Source organism: Telopea speciosissima, chromosome 2 (genome assembly GCF_018873765.1).
Source record: "Telopea speciosissima isolate NSW1024214 ecotype Mountain lineage chromosome 2, Tspe_v1, whole genome shotgun sequence".
NCBI classification, from domain to species: Eukaryota; Viridiplantae; Streptophyta; class Magnoliopsida; order Proteales; family Proteaceae; genus Telopea; species Telopea speciosissima.
In genome coordinates, this window is record NC_057917.1 from 68,231,316 (window position 1) to 68,253,137 (window position 21,822).

The following is a 21,822-nucleotide window of genomic DNA, read 5'->3' on the forward strand; positions in this document are numbered from 1 at the left end:
AAAGTGAAGAGTATTTTGGAAAATACTTATATCTAGGAGGGTATTTGTGAATCTGAAGGGGAAGTAAATTATTTCATTTCACCGGCTTTGAGTTCGGAGAGCAGCAAATTTTTTTTTCTTTTGAAAGAGGGTGGGTAAGGAGACTTGAGTAAAACTCATCTTTAAAAGCTAGCCTTCAGGGAGAGGGTGAGTACTTATAAGTCTCCACATCGGGCTACTACTCACATCCGATGTACGATTATTGAAGATAAGAAAGACATAACAGTAATGGGGACTAACTGGAATGTTGAGAAATTAGTCTAAACAGATAATCAATTCCTCTTCTGAACTTGCAATTACACACCAATCACCAAGGACTGGTCATTTATTTTGCTTCCATCCTTGCATTTCTCAGTGTTCTTATTTGAAATGTTTAGTGGAATACCACCACATTTTATGTTGAATTAAAGAAGTTATTTTTATTCATTAGTAAAGAAATAATATAATATAACATATCATAAATTTCAATGAGGTGTATGTGTTATGTGCCTAATGAAGTCCACTCTAGTGTATGGACGTTAGATTGGACCAACCTAGTATGGGAGAGGTGAAAGGGTTTAATTTAACGCGTTCCATTAGTTCTAAAGCTTTAGGCGTATTGGTCAAGTATCTAACATTTGGTATCAGAGCCCATCACCATGTCATGGGTTCGAGTCACAGAAAAGACTACCTGGAGTAAAGTGAAAATCGTCAAATGGCAAATTAAGATGAACTTGAAATTTTGTATATAAGGATGGTGAAGTACTATGTAGAATTTTACCTTTTGATTATTAGTACATAGAAAAGGGACCTGCTGTAAGTTTCTTGATTGGAACACAACAAATGTTTCTTTGACCAAAAAAATAAAAAAAACACAACAAATGTTTCAAACAATATTAATGTGGGTTGACTAATGCTTATTTCAGACATTTGGAGATTTAAGAGTGTTTAGTGGTCCACATGGATTTAGGTATACCAAGATGATGTCACTGTATACGCATGATGTGCATGGAATTCTCGATTCTCCATAAATTAGACACCCTTACAGCTCGATTAATTAGAAGGTTAAAATTAGTTTATGAATTGAGTACTGGTTTTTAATGAATAAATGTGATTGCCAACAAATAGTAAGACATCCCAGAGGAATCCAAGAACAGGTTTTGGGTTAAGGTCAGATAGAATGTGGAGGATATAGAAGAACTCAATAAACTATTTCAATATGGAGGGAACCCAAAAAAAATTAGCTTAAATACATGCTTTGCCCTTACCATATATAGTTTAATATTCCAATTACCCATTAGATATTATCATTCAACAACTTATATTTATTGGGTTTGCTTTCCTATCAATTCAGATGCCTAGTGAAGTATAATGCTTCATTATTTATCACATGATAATACATCTCATTGGTACAATTTCAGGTTAAAATGAATAGCAAAAGAAAACCCAACAAGGGTCATTCGCTAACCCATGCATTGCATAGTGACGGACGTGGTTCTAAGTAACGGTATCATATTGTCCGTATCGGGCGATACATATCAGTTTTTTTAGTCGTCAATACTATACTGTGATGATATCGTATCGGTAGCACAGTACGAACAAGGGGTAAAATGGTCAGAAATTCATTTTTCAAGAAAATTCAAGAGTATTTTTGTTTGATATAGTCGATCCAAGCTAATACCGGATCGATATCGTAATAGTTTTGCGAGTTGCCGATACCGTGTACTAAAACCATGGTAACGGAAGAAGAAAACCATACTTTAAAATGGTATATGAAATCCATTAACTATTTTGGTGGACAAAAATTTCCTTCAAAATGGGTCCCATGTGATTAAAATAAAATCTTCTCTAAATTAAAGGTTCAAATAAACTTATGGCTAAAGATTTCATACACGGCCGTGCAAGAATATACGATCGTGTCGCTTCTCACAAAAAGTAGGAAAAGTCATAAACCTCTCACCCATATTTAATGCCTTGAAACTCTCAGCCTCTCACATGCAAGGCTTACACAAGGTATGAATACTTCCCCCTAAACTTATTTTCAAACCAATTTGATTATGAGGATGTCGATTATGAAAATTATTTTACTTGTAAACTTATATTACAAGGAACCTCTCAAAAACATAAAATAAATCTTCCCACAATTCTCAAGCACCCTCTCAATATGGTTGCATGTTTTTGGAATAACAAAATGAAGCGTTTATAGACTCTATAGTCTACACCATGGTTCTAAGTATTCGTATCGGATCATCGGATCATCTGTATCAGATTATTCATATCAGTTTTGTACTTTGTCAATTTCAATACCGTATTGATGACACTATAGACAAGGGATAAAATAATAAAAAGATCAATTTTTCAATGAGAATCAAGGGAAATTTGTCAGTTACTGTTGATCCATGCCGATATCGATCTAATACCGTATCAGTTTCGATGTTGATCGATACTCATTCTGATACCATAAACTAAAAGTCTAAAACTGATGTCATTGCCCTCCTAATATGAAACCGCTCAATCATATCTTATTAGTACACTCTTCTGGATGCCACTTTGGTCATATCTTGTACTAGCAAAAGATGATTCCAAAACCCTGACTAGAGGTGTACTTTGGTACTCTTAGATTCCCACGGTTTAGTTGTAATCTTGTGGAAGTCTCTGGTTTTCCATAGACCTTACCTCACCAGTCAGCAATCACCAATCACCAATCACCTCTCACCTCCGCCCAACTTTGGAATGTGAAGTCCACCCTGACCTTACTACTACTACGGCGTGCAAAAGTGCCCGTTCTCTCTAGACGCTCTACCGTCCTTTTTCTATTTTCCACGATGATGACCACCTCCAGAGTGGGGAGTGGGGAGTGAGGACCCCACCCATCATCGTTAGCACCGTCGATCCATCCATCACAATCTCATCTGCAACGTTAGATTTTAATTTTCATGGATATGGCCTCAGAGTAGCACGCACCACGTGAGTCGCGAGATGTGTATCTTCGTCATGGTCAGTCATCACAGAACATTAGAGCATCGTGTACCACGTGGACTAGAAGAGAATAACGTCATGGAGGTGGAGGGGTAACCGATTATCACGGGGACACGTTAAGGTGTGTGAGACTGCGACAAAGAGCTGATGTCATGTCACACTTCCCATAAAAAAACACGATCCATTAATTTTTGGCTCATCCCCTTGTGAAGACTAGATTGGTTGGTCGGGCTGGTTTTGGTTTGGGCTGAATCGATTTTTGTGTCATAATGGTAAATCCGGAAAACCATAATATAAAGGCAGCTCTGATTTCGGTTTGGTTTTGGATATAAAATTATAAATGGGAGAATGTTTTCTGTGCCGGGGACACAGGCTACACCCAAACACATGGGGGTGGGTACAATGACCACCGTGCCCCCCCTGAGTGGTAGACCCATGTGTCTAGGTGCAGTCTACGCTGTGGCACAGAGAACATGAGCCCATTATAAATATGTGCAATTCAGATCTTCTACGGTGCCTTGCCTGTAGCAACCTAAGCGGTGTACAAACGAGGCACGTTGCAATGACCGTCTTACCTCCACTCGGGCAAGGCACTCGGGCAGGGGTAAGACGATCATTGCAGTATGTCTTGTTTGTGCGCCACTCAGGCCGCTATGAGTAGGGTACCGTAGAAGATCTAGATCCAAATATATGTGTGTGTAATAAGTAATTAATTTCAAACAGGTATTGAGTTATTTTGGTTTGATTTTGATTTTGGTCTGATTTTCATCCGATTTAAGTTCAATTTGATTTTAAGTGTGCAATATCCCAATTGAAGCTGATCGAATAAAGATTGGTTGTTACCTAAAAAAATAATAATAAAGATTGGTTTGATTCGAATTCCTTTGACATGGCTAGTGATGCCAATAAAGTTTTATTCTTTTCCTTATTTTATCCATGAGAGAGGGATACACGTTTTTTTTGTTGTTGTTTCAGTAAATAGAGGGATACACGTTAAAGTGCAGTTTTCCAGCAATCACATGGTGGATGATGGAATTGTTTGATTAAAAAACGATTAATGAGAAGGAAAAATATGGAATTCTCCAAGTAAGAATTGTTTGCACATTGACATCTTTGGCTTCTTTTTCTCATCTTCTTAATTTGTATGTCCTATTGAATGGTCGGGTGCTTTCTGTAAATTAGTCTCTCTCCACCACACGCCATTATTTTTTATTCGATCTACCTCTTGGGTCATCCGTGTAGCTTGCATGGGTAAGATTCTTTCGGTCGCTTAGAAATAGATTACAATTAAGGGCATATTTGGGAATCACTTTTGGGAAAAATTATTGCTTTCAGTTTTCTGCCCTGTCAGTTCAGTTCACTCAGATCCTATAATAAGGAGTGTGGACCCTATACAAGCAGAGTGTTTGGATAGGAGTAAAGTGGTCATTGCATCCTATTATTACAAGCATTGGAGGAATTGAGCCGGACAGAGATCTGAAAGGGACAAAGATCCTCACACTTGGTAATATTTGTCCATTTTTATCCTTCTACAAAGTGAATTGGAATTTCAAAGTTAAAAAGGAGACGAATTTCAAAATTGCTTTCACCCTCGAATCAAATCGACTTTACATAAATTCTCACCCTTCATTACACTCCTAAGTGACAAAAACGTGTAGGAAATGGGTTGGATGCTTGGACCGGAACCTAGAAGTCTCCAGGTTCAAGAATCAGAACCGAATTGATTGAATCAGATCAAAATCAATTCAAAATCAATTGGATCTGATCTGGAACCCAATCCCTAATTTGACATCTTTGACAAAGATTAAATTAAAAACAAAACAAAACAATCAAATATGTAATTGAATCCAAATTCTTATTCGCGAATACATATGAATCGAGTTTTCCTTCAGCAACGGTCAATGTTCATAGGGGATCGCATATAGTTAGGGGTTATATTCAACCATTTTTAATTAATGTGAGCAGATTTTTATAGCCATTTGGTGATGTGATCCTGACGTGGTTAAGGAAAACTTTTTCCATGGTTAATTACCTAAAAAGGAGAAAAAACGACTTCCTACTTCCTAGTACTCTTTAGCCTTTCTCTTCTAATAAGTTAAGGGTCGTTTGTTTGACGGAGATTTAGGTGTGTTGGGAGAATTAGGGTGTGAAAGTGTTAATGTGACATTTCAAAATTCTATTCCAATCTTATTCGGTTAACTTGGGGTGGTGAACTTACAAAAGCTCAGGGAAACAACGTTAAATGTTTTATCTGTTGACATGATACTTAAAAATCCCATCCCAATCTTATCCATGATTATTGTTTAAAAAGTAAAAATCCCACCCATATTCCTCAACCCACTACATTGTGGGACTTAGTCCATACTATTCCCACACTATCTTATCCATCAAACAAATGGCCCCTAAGGCCTCACTTGTTTTAGAGGGACTTAGGTGGGGCGGGAGAATGCTGATATGGCACTTCAAAATCCCACCCTATTTGGTTAATTTGGGGTGGTAAAACAAAAGCTCATGGGATATCATTGATTGTTTTGTTTGTTGATGTGACACTTCAAAATCCCACCCATTTGTTATTCAAAGTCACACCAAATTGGTGTCACTTTGATTACTATTCATTGGAAAAGTAATTATACCTCAACATTTCCACCCAACAAAAGTAACCGGATTAGCTACCCACATGGGGACGAGTGGGGACAGATCCTATCCATCCATGGGGCGTAGGTCCCACACCCCCATGGAGGATTCAGATTTGTCCCCACCCATCCGAGTTCCATGATACTCCCATCTTCCCAACAATCTCAACCCACAACGTGGCCTAAGGAAAAATGTTCTTTGGAGGGGGTGGGGGACACAAGCCACACCCAGACCCAGTGAATGAAAAAATGACAACCCCAACCCCCATGAAAGGTGGAAATATCACCACCAAATGTTAGCGTACTCTCTCATTGGCTATCACTCACATATTGCCCCTACGCTCTCACCAATAAGTTATTATATTTTTTTTTTGGAATTGGAGAGCTTTAATAGAGGGAGGGGGGGGGGAGTTAGGGGATGGGGATAGGCCCCAAGATGGCTTGAACTCATGACCTCTTATTTGAGGAGTTGGTCTTTTGCCAACTGAGCTAACCACTTAGGGGTAAAGTTATTATATTTCCTCAATGAAAGGAAGTATAGTGAAACCCTCAGTGCCACGCGTTCCCCTAATTGGGTAGTAGTTTTTTGTAGGCCAACACAGTCCCATGTGTCTATCTCTCTCCTTCTTAAAACAAGGGCGTAGGGGTGTCTTTTCACTTGGGAGGAGAGAGATAGAATCATGAGAGTGCTGGGTAGGCCACACTCCCGGACAGAGATCTTTTTCACTTTATTTTGGTGGACATCTCGGTGGGAATTCACTTTTTCTTTAAGTGATTAGGATGGTTAACATCATAGGTGGGGTTAGCGGACTTTAAGAAAACCTCAAGACAAAGAATCGTTATCCTCTCCTGTTACAGCACGGTGCTGTAATGCATCACGCGGCGCTGCAAAAATCATGTGACACAATGGACCTTACATAGTACACATGACCTCTGCAGTCGTCACACGATGCGTTATAGTACCGTGGTATACCAGGAGCAGATAAAAATTCTCAAGACGAATCGCATCTTCTTTTTTGTTTTTTGGTAAGAAAATCGCATCTCGGGACTGGAATTATATTCTTATAAGCAGTTAAGATTGAAATATCGTATCTTGGCCGGTAGCCTCGTGATGATGATGATGATGCACTGACGACGTGACCCTTAAGCATATAGAGACATATCCAATCAATTTTACTAAAAAAACAAAAAATCCAATCAATTGGAAGCTGATTGCCTTGCCGTCAGATCCAAGACTATTAGGGCTACGTACGAAGCACACATTTAAATTTGTTTTTATTTTTTAAATAGAATTATAAAAGACCATTGAGATGGTTGATTACGGTTCATGGTGTCATTTCCCTTAAGACCATGCATGACATCATGATCCCATTCCTATTTCACTTTGACCATTTCGCCCCATTTTCCTCGCTAAGAAGAGCTGAAAGGAACACCATGAAACCATGTGCTTGATTCGCGATGATTTCTTAAGTTTTTTTATTATTAGGGATAAAGAACATCACCTGTTCGGAGTCTGGATACGTCATTCATTCACCTTGACACAGGAACATACAAAATGACCGTCACATTTTTTAAAATCTAAAAATAATCAAAGGTACAATAGTCATTCCACGTGCTCCTATATCTAAGGCACGAGAGCCACCCAAAACAAACAACATACGCTAGCGCATTCCTATGTCAATCTCTCACCTTTCACAATAATGAGTAAACTCTTCTTTTTCTTAAGGGAACAATATTGTTAAGGACAATTTCTTCATACTGTTTTCACTAAAAAACAATGGAGCCGTCAGTGATACTTTCTCTTTTTTATTCTAATCTTGTAGACCCCACATTTATGATATTATTTTTTCACCCATCATTTGTGCGGATTTGGGTCCTTTGTAACACGACAGGGTTTGTAACGCACCATCTGACGGCTTGCAGTGCTCGAGCACGTAGCCCAAGACACAAGCGGGGTGTTGAGCTGCGTGCCCAAGCATTGTAGGCCATTGGATGTGCGCTACACTCCCTATCGTGCTACAGAGTTGTCCGCAATATGTAGATTCTTGATTACTCTACCCTTGTAGAAACCCTCCCCTTTTAACTAATTATAATTAAAGGGTTAATTCTCTATAAAATAATAAGTTATTTTTTCTTGGTGAAATTATAAAATAATAAGAATCCCGAAAAAAAGGGGAAGAAAAAAATAAATAAAAAGGAGGAAATAGTCTACAATCTACATCATGGTTACGTAGGCAATGTTCTACCCAAAAAATTAAAAAAAAAAAAAAAAAAAGGGGTACGTACTTAGCCGTAGGCGTAGGCAAGGAGGAAGAGCTGATGATGCAAAGAGACATCATCCACAGCGAATGTAACGCGTAATTATGCAAACCTGCCGTTGACGTCAGACTCTTCCACACATATATATATATCTATATAAATAGGGGAAGTTAATTGGGAACTACCACTCCACCTTCTTCACCTTCAAAGTGCCACCGCCCACCATAAGTCTCCACAACTGCAATTCACATTCATTTTTAATATTTGGAGAAACTTTATTCTCCTTTTAAATCTTCCTATTTGTCCTGCCATACATAGATAGCTGAATCGATCATCGAACGAAGAAGTTTTAGACCATGCAGCAAGCGATTCCTTACAGGACATGGCAGCCGGTGCCGCCGGTCGGCAGCCCAGTTAGGAGAGGAGGAGTTTCATCTTCTGCTGTTACTAATGAAGACATTTCATCATCATCATCAAGAAGTGGAGTTGGAAAGGATGTGAAGGGATTGGTATCAGAGAACGCTGTGATAGTGTTTGGGAAGAAAGGTTGTTGTATGTGTCATGTGGTGAAGCGGCTCTTTGTTGGGTTGGGTGTGAACCCTACTGTGTATGAGGTGGATGAGGAAGATGAAGCTCGAGTGATTGATGAATTGGTTTCTATCACTATTACTAATCAGCAGGAGAGGACACAGTTATTCCAGTTCCCTGCTGTGTTCATTGGTGGGAACTTGTTTGGTGGGTTAGATCGCCTTATGAATGCTCATATCTCTGGAGAGCTCATACCCATTCTGAAGAAAGCAGGAGCCTTGTGGCTTTGAATTTCATTAATTTGACCCTTTTGAGATGTTATTTTCAAGTTTCAACTTCTTCTTTCTTTGCCCTTTATCTCTTCTGCTTGCTCTCTTCTTCAAGGAATTAGAGAGGGGAATGCAGGAGTTTTTTTTTTCTCTCTTTAATTTTGTGTCTTCCTTTACAATTTAGACATGGGAAGATGATTCTCCTCCTTTTAATATGTAAGTATTGGAAAGAAAAAAAAGAAAAACTTCTTATGACTTGGGATCTTCAATTCTGTGATTTTGGTATAATTAATTATCAATGAATTTGATTTAATTAGTTTGGGATTTTAAGATTTAAAGAGTATTCCTGACAATAATTATCTCAGCTCCAGAGTATAGGAAACCCATCCTTTCCCTTGGTTATCTTCTTCCCCTGTTCTGCTTTTCTGTATTCCTCTGTATTTGTGTGTCTGTGTGTTTAAAATAAATGTTTTTGTGGTCGGTGTTACATTACATCGCATTTCCCATAAGTGAAACATGTGAGAAAAGGGGAAAATCTATATTTGAAGAAGGATTAATTAATCTTAAACTTTAAAGGAATGTCCTTTTGTGATAGACATACGAACCTTCCAGTTCCAGCTTAATTGGCCTATCAAAATTAGCATTTTCTCATAACAAAAGTTTGGTAGTTAAAACTTGAGTGTTGTTTACTCTTCCTTACCACGATTAACTATCCCCACCTCTCCAACTCCAACCTTCTTGATATGGACTGCCTAAACAAATTGCTAAGGTTTCCCAGATTTCAAACAGGAGTTGAGGCAGATGAAGACTCAGAGGGAGAGGCGGTCTACAATCCACGCAGCATTTTCCAGCAATTAAAACACGCCATGTTGGATTCACATTTACGGTTCAACAGTTCACACGTTACAGCCTCTCTATCCGAGTGATCTTCACCATTATTATTATTTATTAATGAATAGTGGCATTTGTTGGGGCTTCAAACTCCCCTCTCAATAATCCCCCATCGCTCACTTATGAGGAAGATCTTGAATATACTTAGTAGGATGATTTCTTTCTCTAATGGATGCATCTTTTGAGTTGATTAGGTCAATCTCACGATAATAGTATCAAAGCCAAATCCAAAGATATGAGAATGTGGATGGATCCCACATGGGAGTGTGGGTCCTCTTATGAGAATGTCAAGGATTGAATAGGAACGAGATTATCGCACACTTACGAGGAAGATCTTAGGCAGATTTAATAGGATGATTCATACGACAAGAGACAAATCAATCATTATTCATTGAACCCAGTTTTCCTACATCCATGGTGAAAATAAAACCCCTTCAGGATAGACTTTGACCGTTTCATTCAATTGGGAAGGGTATTTTAGACTTTTGTGTCTAATGATGAATCTCATTGCTATCCAATCATAATGACAAATCATTGTGGATGCAGAAATTCATTCTTCTCCCAAACTTTGGTCTTATTTCATGGCATGGGGGGAAGAATACCTTTTCTTGTGAAGATCATTTGCACTCAGAAGCAATCCCAAATCGAGAAGAAATAGTCATCACCAGTTATTACCAATCAACCTCAAGCCCTGTAGCACAAGATATTTATCAAAAATTTTTTTTTTTTTTTTTTTTTGGTGGAAAATTTATTTTGTTGTCTCTTTGACCAAATCAAGTAACTTAGATGGGGCTTTTCACGCTGAAAGATGCTGGAAAAGAATATGTACTTTCTTCTGAGTCAGGATTAAGAGCATGTAACTGGTCTGTATATTATTATATGGGACAAAGCTAAGTACGTCTGCATTGGGAGGAAATACGTCATTACATGGAATTGATAAATGATGACTCAAAGATGAGGAAAGACAAAGTCATCTTTCCATTTTGTTTACTCATCTACAACCCTTGACAATAAATCTTTACCTGTTAAATAATGGTATTAGCATTGTTTACCTGTTAAATGGAATTTCTGTTTCTTATTGAACCTTGCACACAGAAAAGTCAACAACGGCATACTCGGCCTGCATCCACAGTGTTTTCAGATGATGGCATGACCACACAGCTTGACTTATCGAAGTTCATTAGGCTTACCTTGTTATATGGAGTGGTAGACAAGATGTCTTTGAGGCTGAAGAAGGCCTCCCCTTACTAATTACTTCTGTAAATGCATGCTTCATCAACAATATCAAAAAATTCTAATATTTTCCAAGGTAAGATGCATATAGCTTCACAACTCACACAATAATTTTACCTTCTAGAAAATTTAACCAGCCATAATCCAGGTACACAGCTTGTCCTAACAATTTTGTTCATACCTTTACAATCTGTGCACTAATAGCCACCTGCCTTAGTAGGCAAGGATCCTGTTCACTACCGAATGGCCAACTTGCTCGGCAACTCAGACCCTTGTGCAATCATCTTAAAATTTTGCTCTGAAGAGAGGTTCAGATCTCTCCGATGTCACATCCAGCCAATTCAATTCCTTTTCTCCAAGATGATCTTCCATATTACCCCGACACCCAATGAGGAAGTAGGAGTAACCAAACAAATTTTATTTTGGCCCATATATTATTCTCAAAAATAGGAGATAAGTAGAAATAGAAATTAATCCAAAGAGAGCCTTTGATTCCCCTGGCGATTGCTCAGTTCCCTCCTTCCTCTGCTCTTCCTCTTTTGATCTTAGCTTTGGGTCCTTTCTCTAAACCACAGCCCCTCAAGTTAGTAGAACCTCAAGAGTCTACTATGGATTATGGCCAAAAGCGTTTTTCCTTCATTTTTTGGCTCAAGTTTAGTGAGCATGTGCTCATAAGACCCAAATGTGAGATGTAAAATAGACATTTGCTTTTATTTTTAGAAAGGCAAGCCTCCTCTCCTCCTCCTACGTCACTCAACGCACGGTGGAGAAAAAGGATGGAAAAGAAAAGGAAAGAACGGGGAAAAACACTTGGATATTTTATGGGAGTTGAGAATTTTTTGGATGGCTCGTTAGAAACAAGGTCTGTAGTGCTGATTCTATATTCTTGTAAAGCTGTCACGTTCAACCCACGGTGGAGAAAAAGGATGGAAAGGAAAAGGAAAGAAGGGGGAAAAACACTTGGATTTTTTATGGGAATTGAGGATTTTTTGGATGGCTCATCAGAAACAAAGTCTATGTATTGCTGATTCTATGGTCTTGTAAAGCTGTAATCTACTTTCTTCATCCCCACATTCCAATCCGTAAGGTTCAAAGCCTATGATATTCAAATCTACAAGAACTTGAAACCAAATATTTATATAGATTGAATCAATGGTCACTCAGCTGCTTCTTTTCCGATATTTCGCTGGAAATATATTTCCTAGATCAAGAAAACTTAACCATTAAAGTTGGGATGGGTGTGGGGGCAATTTTTTATGGTTTAGAGTTGATTTGGGAAAGAAGATGGGTGATGGGAGAATTTCTTCACCTACCACTAAAATATATATGGGTTTTAGGGCAATTCCTCTAAAAAAAAGCCCAACAATGCTGAATTTCCATGACTTGGGCCCATTTGTTAAAAAATGTTATAAAAATTATTTACGAATAGGTACTTACCAAACTTATTTTTCATTTGACAATCTATTGTGTTTAATAGTTACCAAGCAGTTATTATTTTTTTATCAAAATGGTTTTCAGTAATGATTTTTTTTTTTAAATAGGCCAAAAACAAAATGAAAAATCATACCAAAAAGACCGTAAGTGTTTTGACAGGATATGTTAGATGGTCACACGCTACTATTTTGCTTTTTTTCTTTTTCATTTTTTCCGCTGATATCATTGTTGTCACGACATCTAGGCGACACAAACAAGGCGACCATAGTTGTCAAGGCACCTGGATGCCCAGGTGATGCCTTGACAACTATGCTTGATATTGCACAATGCATGATGCAAGATGCCAAATTCATCAGTGGTTGATCTGCAGAATAGAATTTCCAACAAACTTACAGTTTGACCCTGCTTGCAATCATGGTTCAAGATTTCAGTCAAAACGGGCGAAATCTTGTAAATTATGTCGGTTTCAAATTGAGTCAAAATTAAAACGCAAGGTGACTCACTGAGTATGTAGAGTTTCGATCAAAATTTTGGCATTCAACCAAAATTTCAACATTGCTTCGGTTCCAATATCATTTCAAAACAAAACAATGCTCATAAAAGCACTATTTTGATCGAAATTTTGAATCATTTCGTGTTCCAAGAGGCTTTGACAGTAAAGGGGAGAAAGTCTAAAAAACCCCAGAATTGGTATTTTTTACCAAATCATCTACATCTCTTTATGGAACAAGGTGTTGGGGACTACTACAACACATCTACAGTGACAATTTGCCAGATTAGAGCAAGATTATTGCAAGATTCCAAGTTGAAGGTATATACCATTTTTCCACAAAATTAATTTTTGTAAAAAATAGGGTAAATATTTTTGCCCAGACATGGAGAGTCAGACAAGAATTGGCTTGGGCACAAATTTCCTTTGTGAGATATGGTTGTATGTTTAAATTTATTTTCATCTTGTTTTGGTGAGCTGTGAGCCTTCTCCTGTATGTGCTGCACTAGAATATCAGTTATTCTCCATTAATAAAATCATCGTTGTTCACCCCTCCTGATGTAGATCCCACGACTGGGCAGAATAAGAGAAAGAACCAAAGCAGAGCATCGAACCAGTCTCTAATGGACCAGAACTGGACCAGCTCGAGCCAGCCCAGCAGACCTTCTAGAAGGGCCAAGAAAATCCTTCACAATTTCTGCAATACTGGTCCTTGATGAGTCAACTTCAGCTGCTGCCTATTAGCTTCTAATTCCATTAGTTGCTGCCTAGTAGTTTCTAATTTGGTTATCTTTGCATGTTTAGAAGGCTGAGTTATAAAGCCGTTAGTAGTACATTCAGTTTCTATTCTCCAAACAGTTGCAAAGTTTTACTTTCTATTTTTGTAACCTAGCCTCAGTCTTTATATAGGCATCCTTTAGTAAGAATTAATGATGAAATTTTGAGGCATTCTTGCACTTAGTTATGTGAGTAAAATCCCTGTTTCAACAGCTGGGATAGCTGTGGGTGCGGAGAAAGCCCACCCCGAACCCCTTTTTCTTCTTCTTCTATCTTCCTTTCTTATCCCACTCGATCCTCTATTTTGTGCTGTGCCTGTGATTACAATACTTGTTGGAAATCCCCTTGAAGGCCTGGTTCGATCCACCTATTGGGACAAAGAGTTGCTGCTGTTGTTTCACATCAAAGAGACTATTAGCATCCCTGCAGACCCAATTCTGCCCAGGTTTTGCTGCAGAATTCCACCTTGAATATCTCCTCAACCCACCATCAGAACCTGCTGAGATTTGGAGCACCAGACACCCTTGCCAGGACCTCCACTCGATCCCAGTTTCAAACACAGCTGCTGGCTGGTTTGGTCTGCAGTGCTTAACCTTCTAATTTGGGATCATCTTCATATCTCCCAAGTTAGCTACTGAAATTGGCTAGGTTTTTCAGAAATGGTTCCCCCTCACTGCCAACCCCACTTGATCTAAGTTTGAGCCATCCCCACTGTTGGTTTGGTTTCTACACTCACTTCTCTACTTTCTAATTTTGTGGTCTGTTGACATTATTGTTTCTGGTCATTTTATTCAGCCCTAATTTGGAGGGTTTGCTGAGCACCCTAAGGTCTGCACTCGACCTCAGTTGCAGCCCTACACTTGGCTGTAGTTTTGAGTTCCATATTGAACCCTAAGCCTGATTTCAGCCCTGGTTTATACCCTGCTGTTGGAGTTTATTGCTAGTTGACTGACTTATTTATGGTTTATTTGGGACTAGGTTAACCTTGATCTGGTCGGACATTACCTCCCCTACCCCAAAAACGAAAAGAGGCTTGCAGTATCATACAAACATGGATCTTTTGATACCAACACCCTTCCCCCGGATCGTGAGGTTTTAATCTAATAAATCTCCAGTTCAACTTATTATAGGCACACACACACACACACACAAAGCATTTGTAGTCACTGATTCCTTTTCTTCTTTGACATAATCAGGTCATCATTTACTCAAGAATAAATAAATGAGGTGGCTTACCTTAAAACTTGTGGTTTCATTTTCATCAACAATAAAATTATCATCTCCAATCCATGATAGAATTCTGTTTCCCCTGACAGAAAGCATAGACCTCAATCCCTGGTTGAAGTCTTATAAAACTTAAAGTCAATCTTGTCTGATAAAGCTCTTCAAAATCCATGCTGTTGAAATAAAATTCATATATGTTTGATTTGAGTGTTTAAGCAATTAATATTTTAAGGCACACACACACACACACAAAGCATTTGTAGTCACTGATTCCTTTTCTTCTTCGACATAATCAGGTCATCATTTACTCAAGTAAATAAATGAGGTGGCTTACCTTATAACTTGTGGTTTCATTTTCATCAACAATAAAATTATCATCTCCAATCCATGATAGAATTCTGTTTCCCCTGACAGAAAGCAAAGACCTCAATCCCTGGTTGAAGTCTTATAAAACTTAAAGTCAATCTTGTCTGATAAAGCTCTTCAAAACCCATGCTGTTGAAATAAAATTCATATATGTTTGATTTGAGTGTTTAAGCAATTAATATTTTGATTCGAGTTTTAAAGCAAGTAATATTTACCTCACAAACAGTCAAATTATGTGATTTATGAGAATAAGGAAATAAATCAATAAGAACCAAGACCTTAATAGAGAAAGAAAATAACCCATAGTCTTTTGGCACATGTGTTTTTAGACACTTGAAAGGACAGCAAGGTGCCACTGAATTTATATGTGAATTTCATAACAAAAGGAAGAACAACAGCTCAATAAATGTGCAATGGATAAATAGTTGCCAAAATATAAGCCAAGATTTTAAGATCTACACATCATAAGAAAGCATCCCTTGAGGTAGTAAGGTGGAAGGGGCTGGACCTGATCGTGGTCCAATGATTACCCTCATCTTGAACATCAGAGACTTCAGTAATCCCCTCTGCATGGGTGCAACTTGGGCTACATGAGAATGAGTTTGGTTCATTTCTAGCTCAATGTAATTAATTTGGATCAGTAAGCTTTGACCAATCTAAATAGTTTTTAAAAAGCAATTGAGTGATCGCGGGTTCCAGTTAGGAAACAGCCTTTCCACGAAGCGGGGGTAAGGCTGTGTACATCATGACCCTCCCCAGAGCCCACAGTGGCCAAAGCCTCATGCACTGAGTACGCCTTTTTTACGAAGGGAATATTTTCTAATTTTATTTGTTTTGGTTCTTCTGATTAATGATTGAAAACCCATTTCAGTTTTCTTTGTTAAAAGGAGAAAAGAGATATTTTCTATGGTATTCTTCATCTATTTAAAATTCTACTTCTACCATATTAATTTCAAAATTATTTTCTGAGGTGGAAGTTCTTTTATAAGAAGGATAGACAATTCCAGCATATTCAATTTTTTTCTGGAATTTTACTACTACTACTTGAAGCTTCATTTCTAAGATTAATAGTGGTTGGTGGAGATGAGCATGGTTGGTGAAATAAACAAGATGGGGGAGGAGTTTATAGAATCCAATTTGACCAATATGTCCCCATTAGTTGTTGTGAATAATTATGGTTCGGGAACAGGATCAGGATGGTTGGAACAGTTTCCTCTTTGAAAATACATTCTCAAGGAGTCTGTACTTCATCATTGGCCTGAACAGTTGTATGCTGTATATTGGCCTGAAACATTTCAGGCATCCTTTCGAAGGAGAATTGAGTGTTCAGTACTCTATAGTAAATTCTATAAGTTATGGCTAAATTTCACGATCCTGGTTTCATTTTAAGTCCATCAAAAATATGAGAGTCATTTAAGTCTATTCAAAAGTCAATAAAACAATTAAAATATACAGTACCATTATGAAGACTTGCAACTGTTTATCCTAACTAATGGAGTAATTGCTACTTGTATTAACCCTACATGTAGAAAATAATATTTATGTTGTAAATCCTCTAGCATTGGTTTGATCAAAAGTCTAATTTTTTCATGATTTCTTTGAGCGGACAATATTTTCTCTTAAATCTTAATCCCCATCTTAGATTTTCTGTTAAGGCTAGAGCCTTTATAATAAATTTGCACAATAAGGACATAACCAATCAGAGAAGTTCTTCCCCCCATCCCACCCGGAATGTTCTTAAAATATCTCCATGATAAAACCGCAATATTATGAAAAAATAAAAATCAGAAGAAAATTGAAGCAAACAAATACTCAGTGCAAGGTGATAAGAAACAATCAAGCCAATGCCACATTTCGTCTTTTTCTCAAACAAAATGAAGCAGGTTCATACCTGGAAAAATATCATGGAACAACACAAGGCCATCGTGATAGGGATCAGGTAGTGATTTTAACTGCAACTGAGCCTAGGAAATCAAGTAATCATAGTCAGCTCCTTTACTCTTCGGGGCAACTACATCACTGGATCGGCTCCTACTACCGAGTGACAGATCTTCTGGTCTCAAATCGAACTCTTCTTCATCGTACCGATCCCAATTTGAGGGGAGTGCAGTAATAGAACCATGAAATTGACGAGTTTTCTCTCTGGTTTGCTTTCCGCACGGCTTCTGCACATTTCCTGCATTAGCAGTGATAGCGACCGACAGAGTATTTGATGTTTGGTTGGGATGAGGTCTTTTGCTTTTTCTGTGATGTTGATAATGAGCTCTCTTGTACTTCGACAAAGCTTTAGCATCCATTCGTAAAATTATCAAGCTTTCTCGCCCGACGACATTAGGGTTCGTATCAACTCCCTGCCTCTGTACAGCAGAGAACTCGTAGCAGAACTCAGATTATTGGTAAAATTTTGAGAGATCTACACCAAACACTTCAATACACTTCCAGAAATTAGAAATGAAAGAGATGGAAACGAAAGGCACCAGCAAATCGTGATTCTTGATAAGAGGTACTGAGTACTAACTACTGAGGAAGGAAATTTATACCAACCGGGTCTTGGGCTCGGACTGGGACTCGGAGATCATGTCGTTTCAACCCGGGACCCTAGGACATTTTATATGGTATTCAAGGCTCCGCTTTGGTGGAATTGTCCTCTAAACCCATATATATAGGTAGAGAAATGAACTTATAATGGCATTAAATTAAGGGTTCTTCTAGGCATTACAATTCGTGAAGTATAATGGTTCACTATTTGCCATTTAGTAGTACATCTGTTTTTTTTTTTGGATAATAAAGCAGTACATGTGTTAGTTCATGCGATAGAGGACCCTACATACATCTCAATAGCAAGGAAAATTGTTCAAACTCAGATTCAAAGTTTTAGTAAAATCATCAAAATACCATTAAATGAAGATGAATATAAAATACTAAATGACATCTTGTGCAATTTTAACTACTTTCTTCGTCTGATCTTCTATTCTTCAATCACATGGACTAACCTATCTACTGTCATGTCGCAAATTGGTTAGTGATTTACTTCACTTGACATAATGATGAGAAAGAACACTCATTTTCATAAACATTAATGAAATACATTGATTCTACAACAGTTTTATGCATGCTAGATAATGAACATTTTTTTTTTTGGTTTTTTGATAGTGCTATGAGGTAATGGAGATTAATTAAGATTTTGATTTAGTGATATTTACAGAGGAGGAAAAATGAAGTTGAAAAGAGAAATGACATGAGTAAGTGCACACACGGGTGTTCAGAAAAATAGAACTTTATTATAAAACCAAGTTTTTCTTGCCACAATGATTGGAAATTCATTCACCATGAGGCTTCAGATGTGTATGGAAGGATATCGAGAGAGTATTATGGGGAACATGCTAAAACCCTATAATGGGTTGTGAACCCCAGAATGATGTTGTGAACCTTCACCGGTGAAGGAAAACTTTTAGTTTATTAATAAACCATGGGTAATTACCCAAGACTAACTTTATTTCCAAAGCAAGTATGGAGTAGTTAAGTCATGAGATGTAGAGAGAGAGAGAGGTGATGAAATTGCTAGAGGTTGGACCAAGTTCAAACCATACAGAATCGGTTTGCTTTGATCAAGATGGGCCAGATTAGATTTGGTTCAGTTGGGTTGCTCGGAGGTGGAACCAAGCTGGACTTACTCATGCACTATGCTGGGTGTATGGTTGGACCATATCTGCACCAGTGTTCGTTTGGCTTCGTTCGAGATGGAACTGAGCAGGATTAGTTGACCTTGGGTTTTCCTCCGTTGGGCCCCGTTGAATTGAGAGATGTTATGCCCTTAACAAGGGTTAGTTCATGTTGGGGTGGTACAATTTGGATCAAAATACAGGCTTGGGCCTTGGGCCTTGGGTCAAATCATTCAATGGTTGGAATCCAGTCCTATAACTAAAAAGAAGAGTAGCCCAAAACCCGATGGTTATGATTAAGGCCCAACCCAAGTACCAATCTGAATGAAAAGCTGAGCGTGAGATGCGAGTTAAAGTGATAGATGTTATGCCCTTAATAAGGGTTACTAGTTCATATTGGGGTTAAAGATGAGCTTTCTCAAAACCCTTCCCTCTCTCTCATACACACAATACCCTAATACCCTAATTGGATATGATTTCAATCACTTTCTAAGCCAAAAGATAAATACACACACACATATAATAAAGGGTAAGTGCTGTGGTAAATATCTTGAAAATTGTGCATTTAAGAAAAGAGTCGTTGCTTGAGAAAAATGATCGAAGAGATGTAGAAATTGGAGTAGACATTAAATGCTCATCATGATGATTACATCATTCTTTTCTATTTTGAAAGACTTCAGTTTTCTCAAGTTTGAAATCGAAGCAACGATTTGATTGTTGGCCATGTTCTCCATTGTCAATTTTGCTTCTTAATTTTGAATTGACTTTACAAACTTTTTAGCCACAGGAATCAGAAGTTGCTTGGATACCATATTGATGTGGCTTAAAAAATAAGAAAAATGCTAATTAGATAGAAAATAAAGAAAAATATAGGATAACAAGGGTTAGAAAGGACCACTTAACTCTAGTCTCTTGGGGATTCAATCAACCCAAGTGAGATTCCACTAGAGGACTTCAAACTCACAAAGGAAACTTCGCATGATAAACCCACAGTACGTTCTAAAAAATATATAATTTTCAAACCTAAGAGTTAAGTGGTAAGAGCTGTTGGAATTAATCGTTAGAAAAGAACAATTAGAACATAGCCATTGGAAAAGAACCGTTGTAAACATCTTGGAAAGAGTGCATTTGAGAAAAGAGATGTTGCTTGAAAAAGACGTTGGAGGAGAAAGAAAAATTGAAATAGACATTAAATGTTCATCATCATAACTATATCCCCCCGGTAAAAAGAAAAAATCACACATACATGCTTAATCCATCAATCAAAATTTCTTTATACACGTGGAAACAATTCGTGCTCTCCCTCCTCCTCCACCCTCACCTCCCACGCATTCAGAATAAACAATTCATCCAACCTTTTATAAATGAAGCAAATGAAGTGAGTATAGTGGGCATTTATGTTTTGGTTTCCATCACTCTTCAATGGACACTATGGTGGTCTCTCTCAGTCCATGGATTCAATGGTCCCATTCCTTCCCTAAAAGCTATAACAAACCTTTATATATATATATATATATATATGGATGCTTTTTCATTAGATTCATGTATATATAGGAAGGAGAGAAAGAGAGCTTTACACCTTTTATCTTTTTTCGATCTAAAGCTTAAAAGAGAATCTTTATAAATGAAGGCAATATATGGGCAAGGTATTGCTTGGTTGCCGGGTCATAGAGCTGGTCTCTAATTAATGCATTTTTTTTATTGTTAATGTAAGGTCGCACTCAACATATGATATCTAATTGAGTTTCTTTTCTTCTTTGTTTCTCAAGATTATATGGTCTTTTCAATTTGATCATCAACATGAATCCATCAAATCAATGAACGATCGATGATCTATGAGTAGAGATGTAAATGAATAACTGAAATCCGTTTTCGAATTTGTGTCCGTATCCATTTAGCATTATCCGAATAAGTTCGAAAGTTAAACGAATATGGATACGGATAGGCAATAGCTATCCGAAAAGCTATATTTACATGTAAACGGATAAAATATCTGATCTGTATCCGTATCCATATAAGTCCGTAAAATAATCGGATACGGATGCGGATATAGCACTATCCGAGCTGAATCCGATCCGTTTCCATCCCTATCTATGAGCGATAAGAAGGATGTTTGTGACTTGGTCAATCTAGTACAACAGAATTCCATGATCACCCGGACATATGGACCCACTAGTGGACATGTACACGGACTCTAATCTGGTTGGCATAGCTTGACACATTACTCATGCCGTTTTAATTTCAATCTAGTTTTGGATTCAATTAGGAGGGTAGCACGAGATTGAATGTTAATGGGAAGAAAACTAGCAGGGATTACCTATCTCACTAGTTTTTTTTTTTTTTGGAGACAGAAGGGGTATCCGACTTTAGGCCAACTAAATCCCCCTGGGCTCGTACATGACCCCCGCACATATCTCACAAGTTTTATTGTTTGGTATCCTTGGTATGCTCGTATTGATTTAGTGTTTGGTATCAGAACATGGACCTTGATGGAAGTAGTTCATGCTGTTTCAAGCAGTGCGCTCAGAGTTTCTCCAAGCCTCACAACCTTTGAAACAAACTTCCACTACTCATTCAATTGTGGAGATCGAGAATCTAGTGTAGGGCTCGTGTCCTTTGCCTCCATCCTTCTGGAAGCTCAACATTGATGCCTCTTGGGGAAATGATTATCCCAGTGGGGGCTAAGGGTGATTATTCGAGACTCTCGTGGACAGGTGCACGTTACGATGTCATAAAGCTGACTGTTAACTCCATTCTAGTAGGTGAGGCAACAACGGTCAGAAGTGGAGTGTTAGAAGTCCTCTCCAATTGTATTGAGAAATTACGGATGAAATCTGATTGCTTAGAGCTCGTTTTATCTTTGATGTGAACAACAAGAAGCATTTCACTAGTGGTTCAACTAGTCGTTGATGATATTTTGCATTTGGCATCACATTTTAGAGTTTGTTCCTTTCATTGTATTCCTAAGGGAATCAATTACGTTGCTTACTCCTTAGCAAGAAAGGCTATGTTAGAAGCGTGTATGATAATATGACAAAATTCTACTACATGGTTGGAGG

General features: G+C 37.9%; 1 protein-coding gene across 1 annotated transcript; it reads left to right on the top strand.

The window, feature by feature from the left end:
- The first annotated feature begins 8,199 nt into the window (after positions 1 to 8,199).
- On the top strand, positions 8,200 to 9,013 carry LOC122649683 (glutaredoxin-C9-like). The gene has a single exon (XM_043842921.1). The coding sequence runs from the start codon at positions 8,246 to 8,248 to the stop codon at positions 8,705 to 8,707; it is 462 nt and encodes a 153-aa protein (XP_043698856.1). The 5' UTR covers positions 8,200 to 8,245; the 3' UTR covers positions 8,708 to 9,013.
- Positions 9,014 to 21,822: the final 12,809 nt, after the last annotated feature.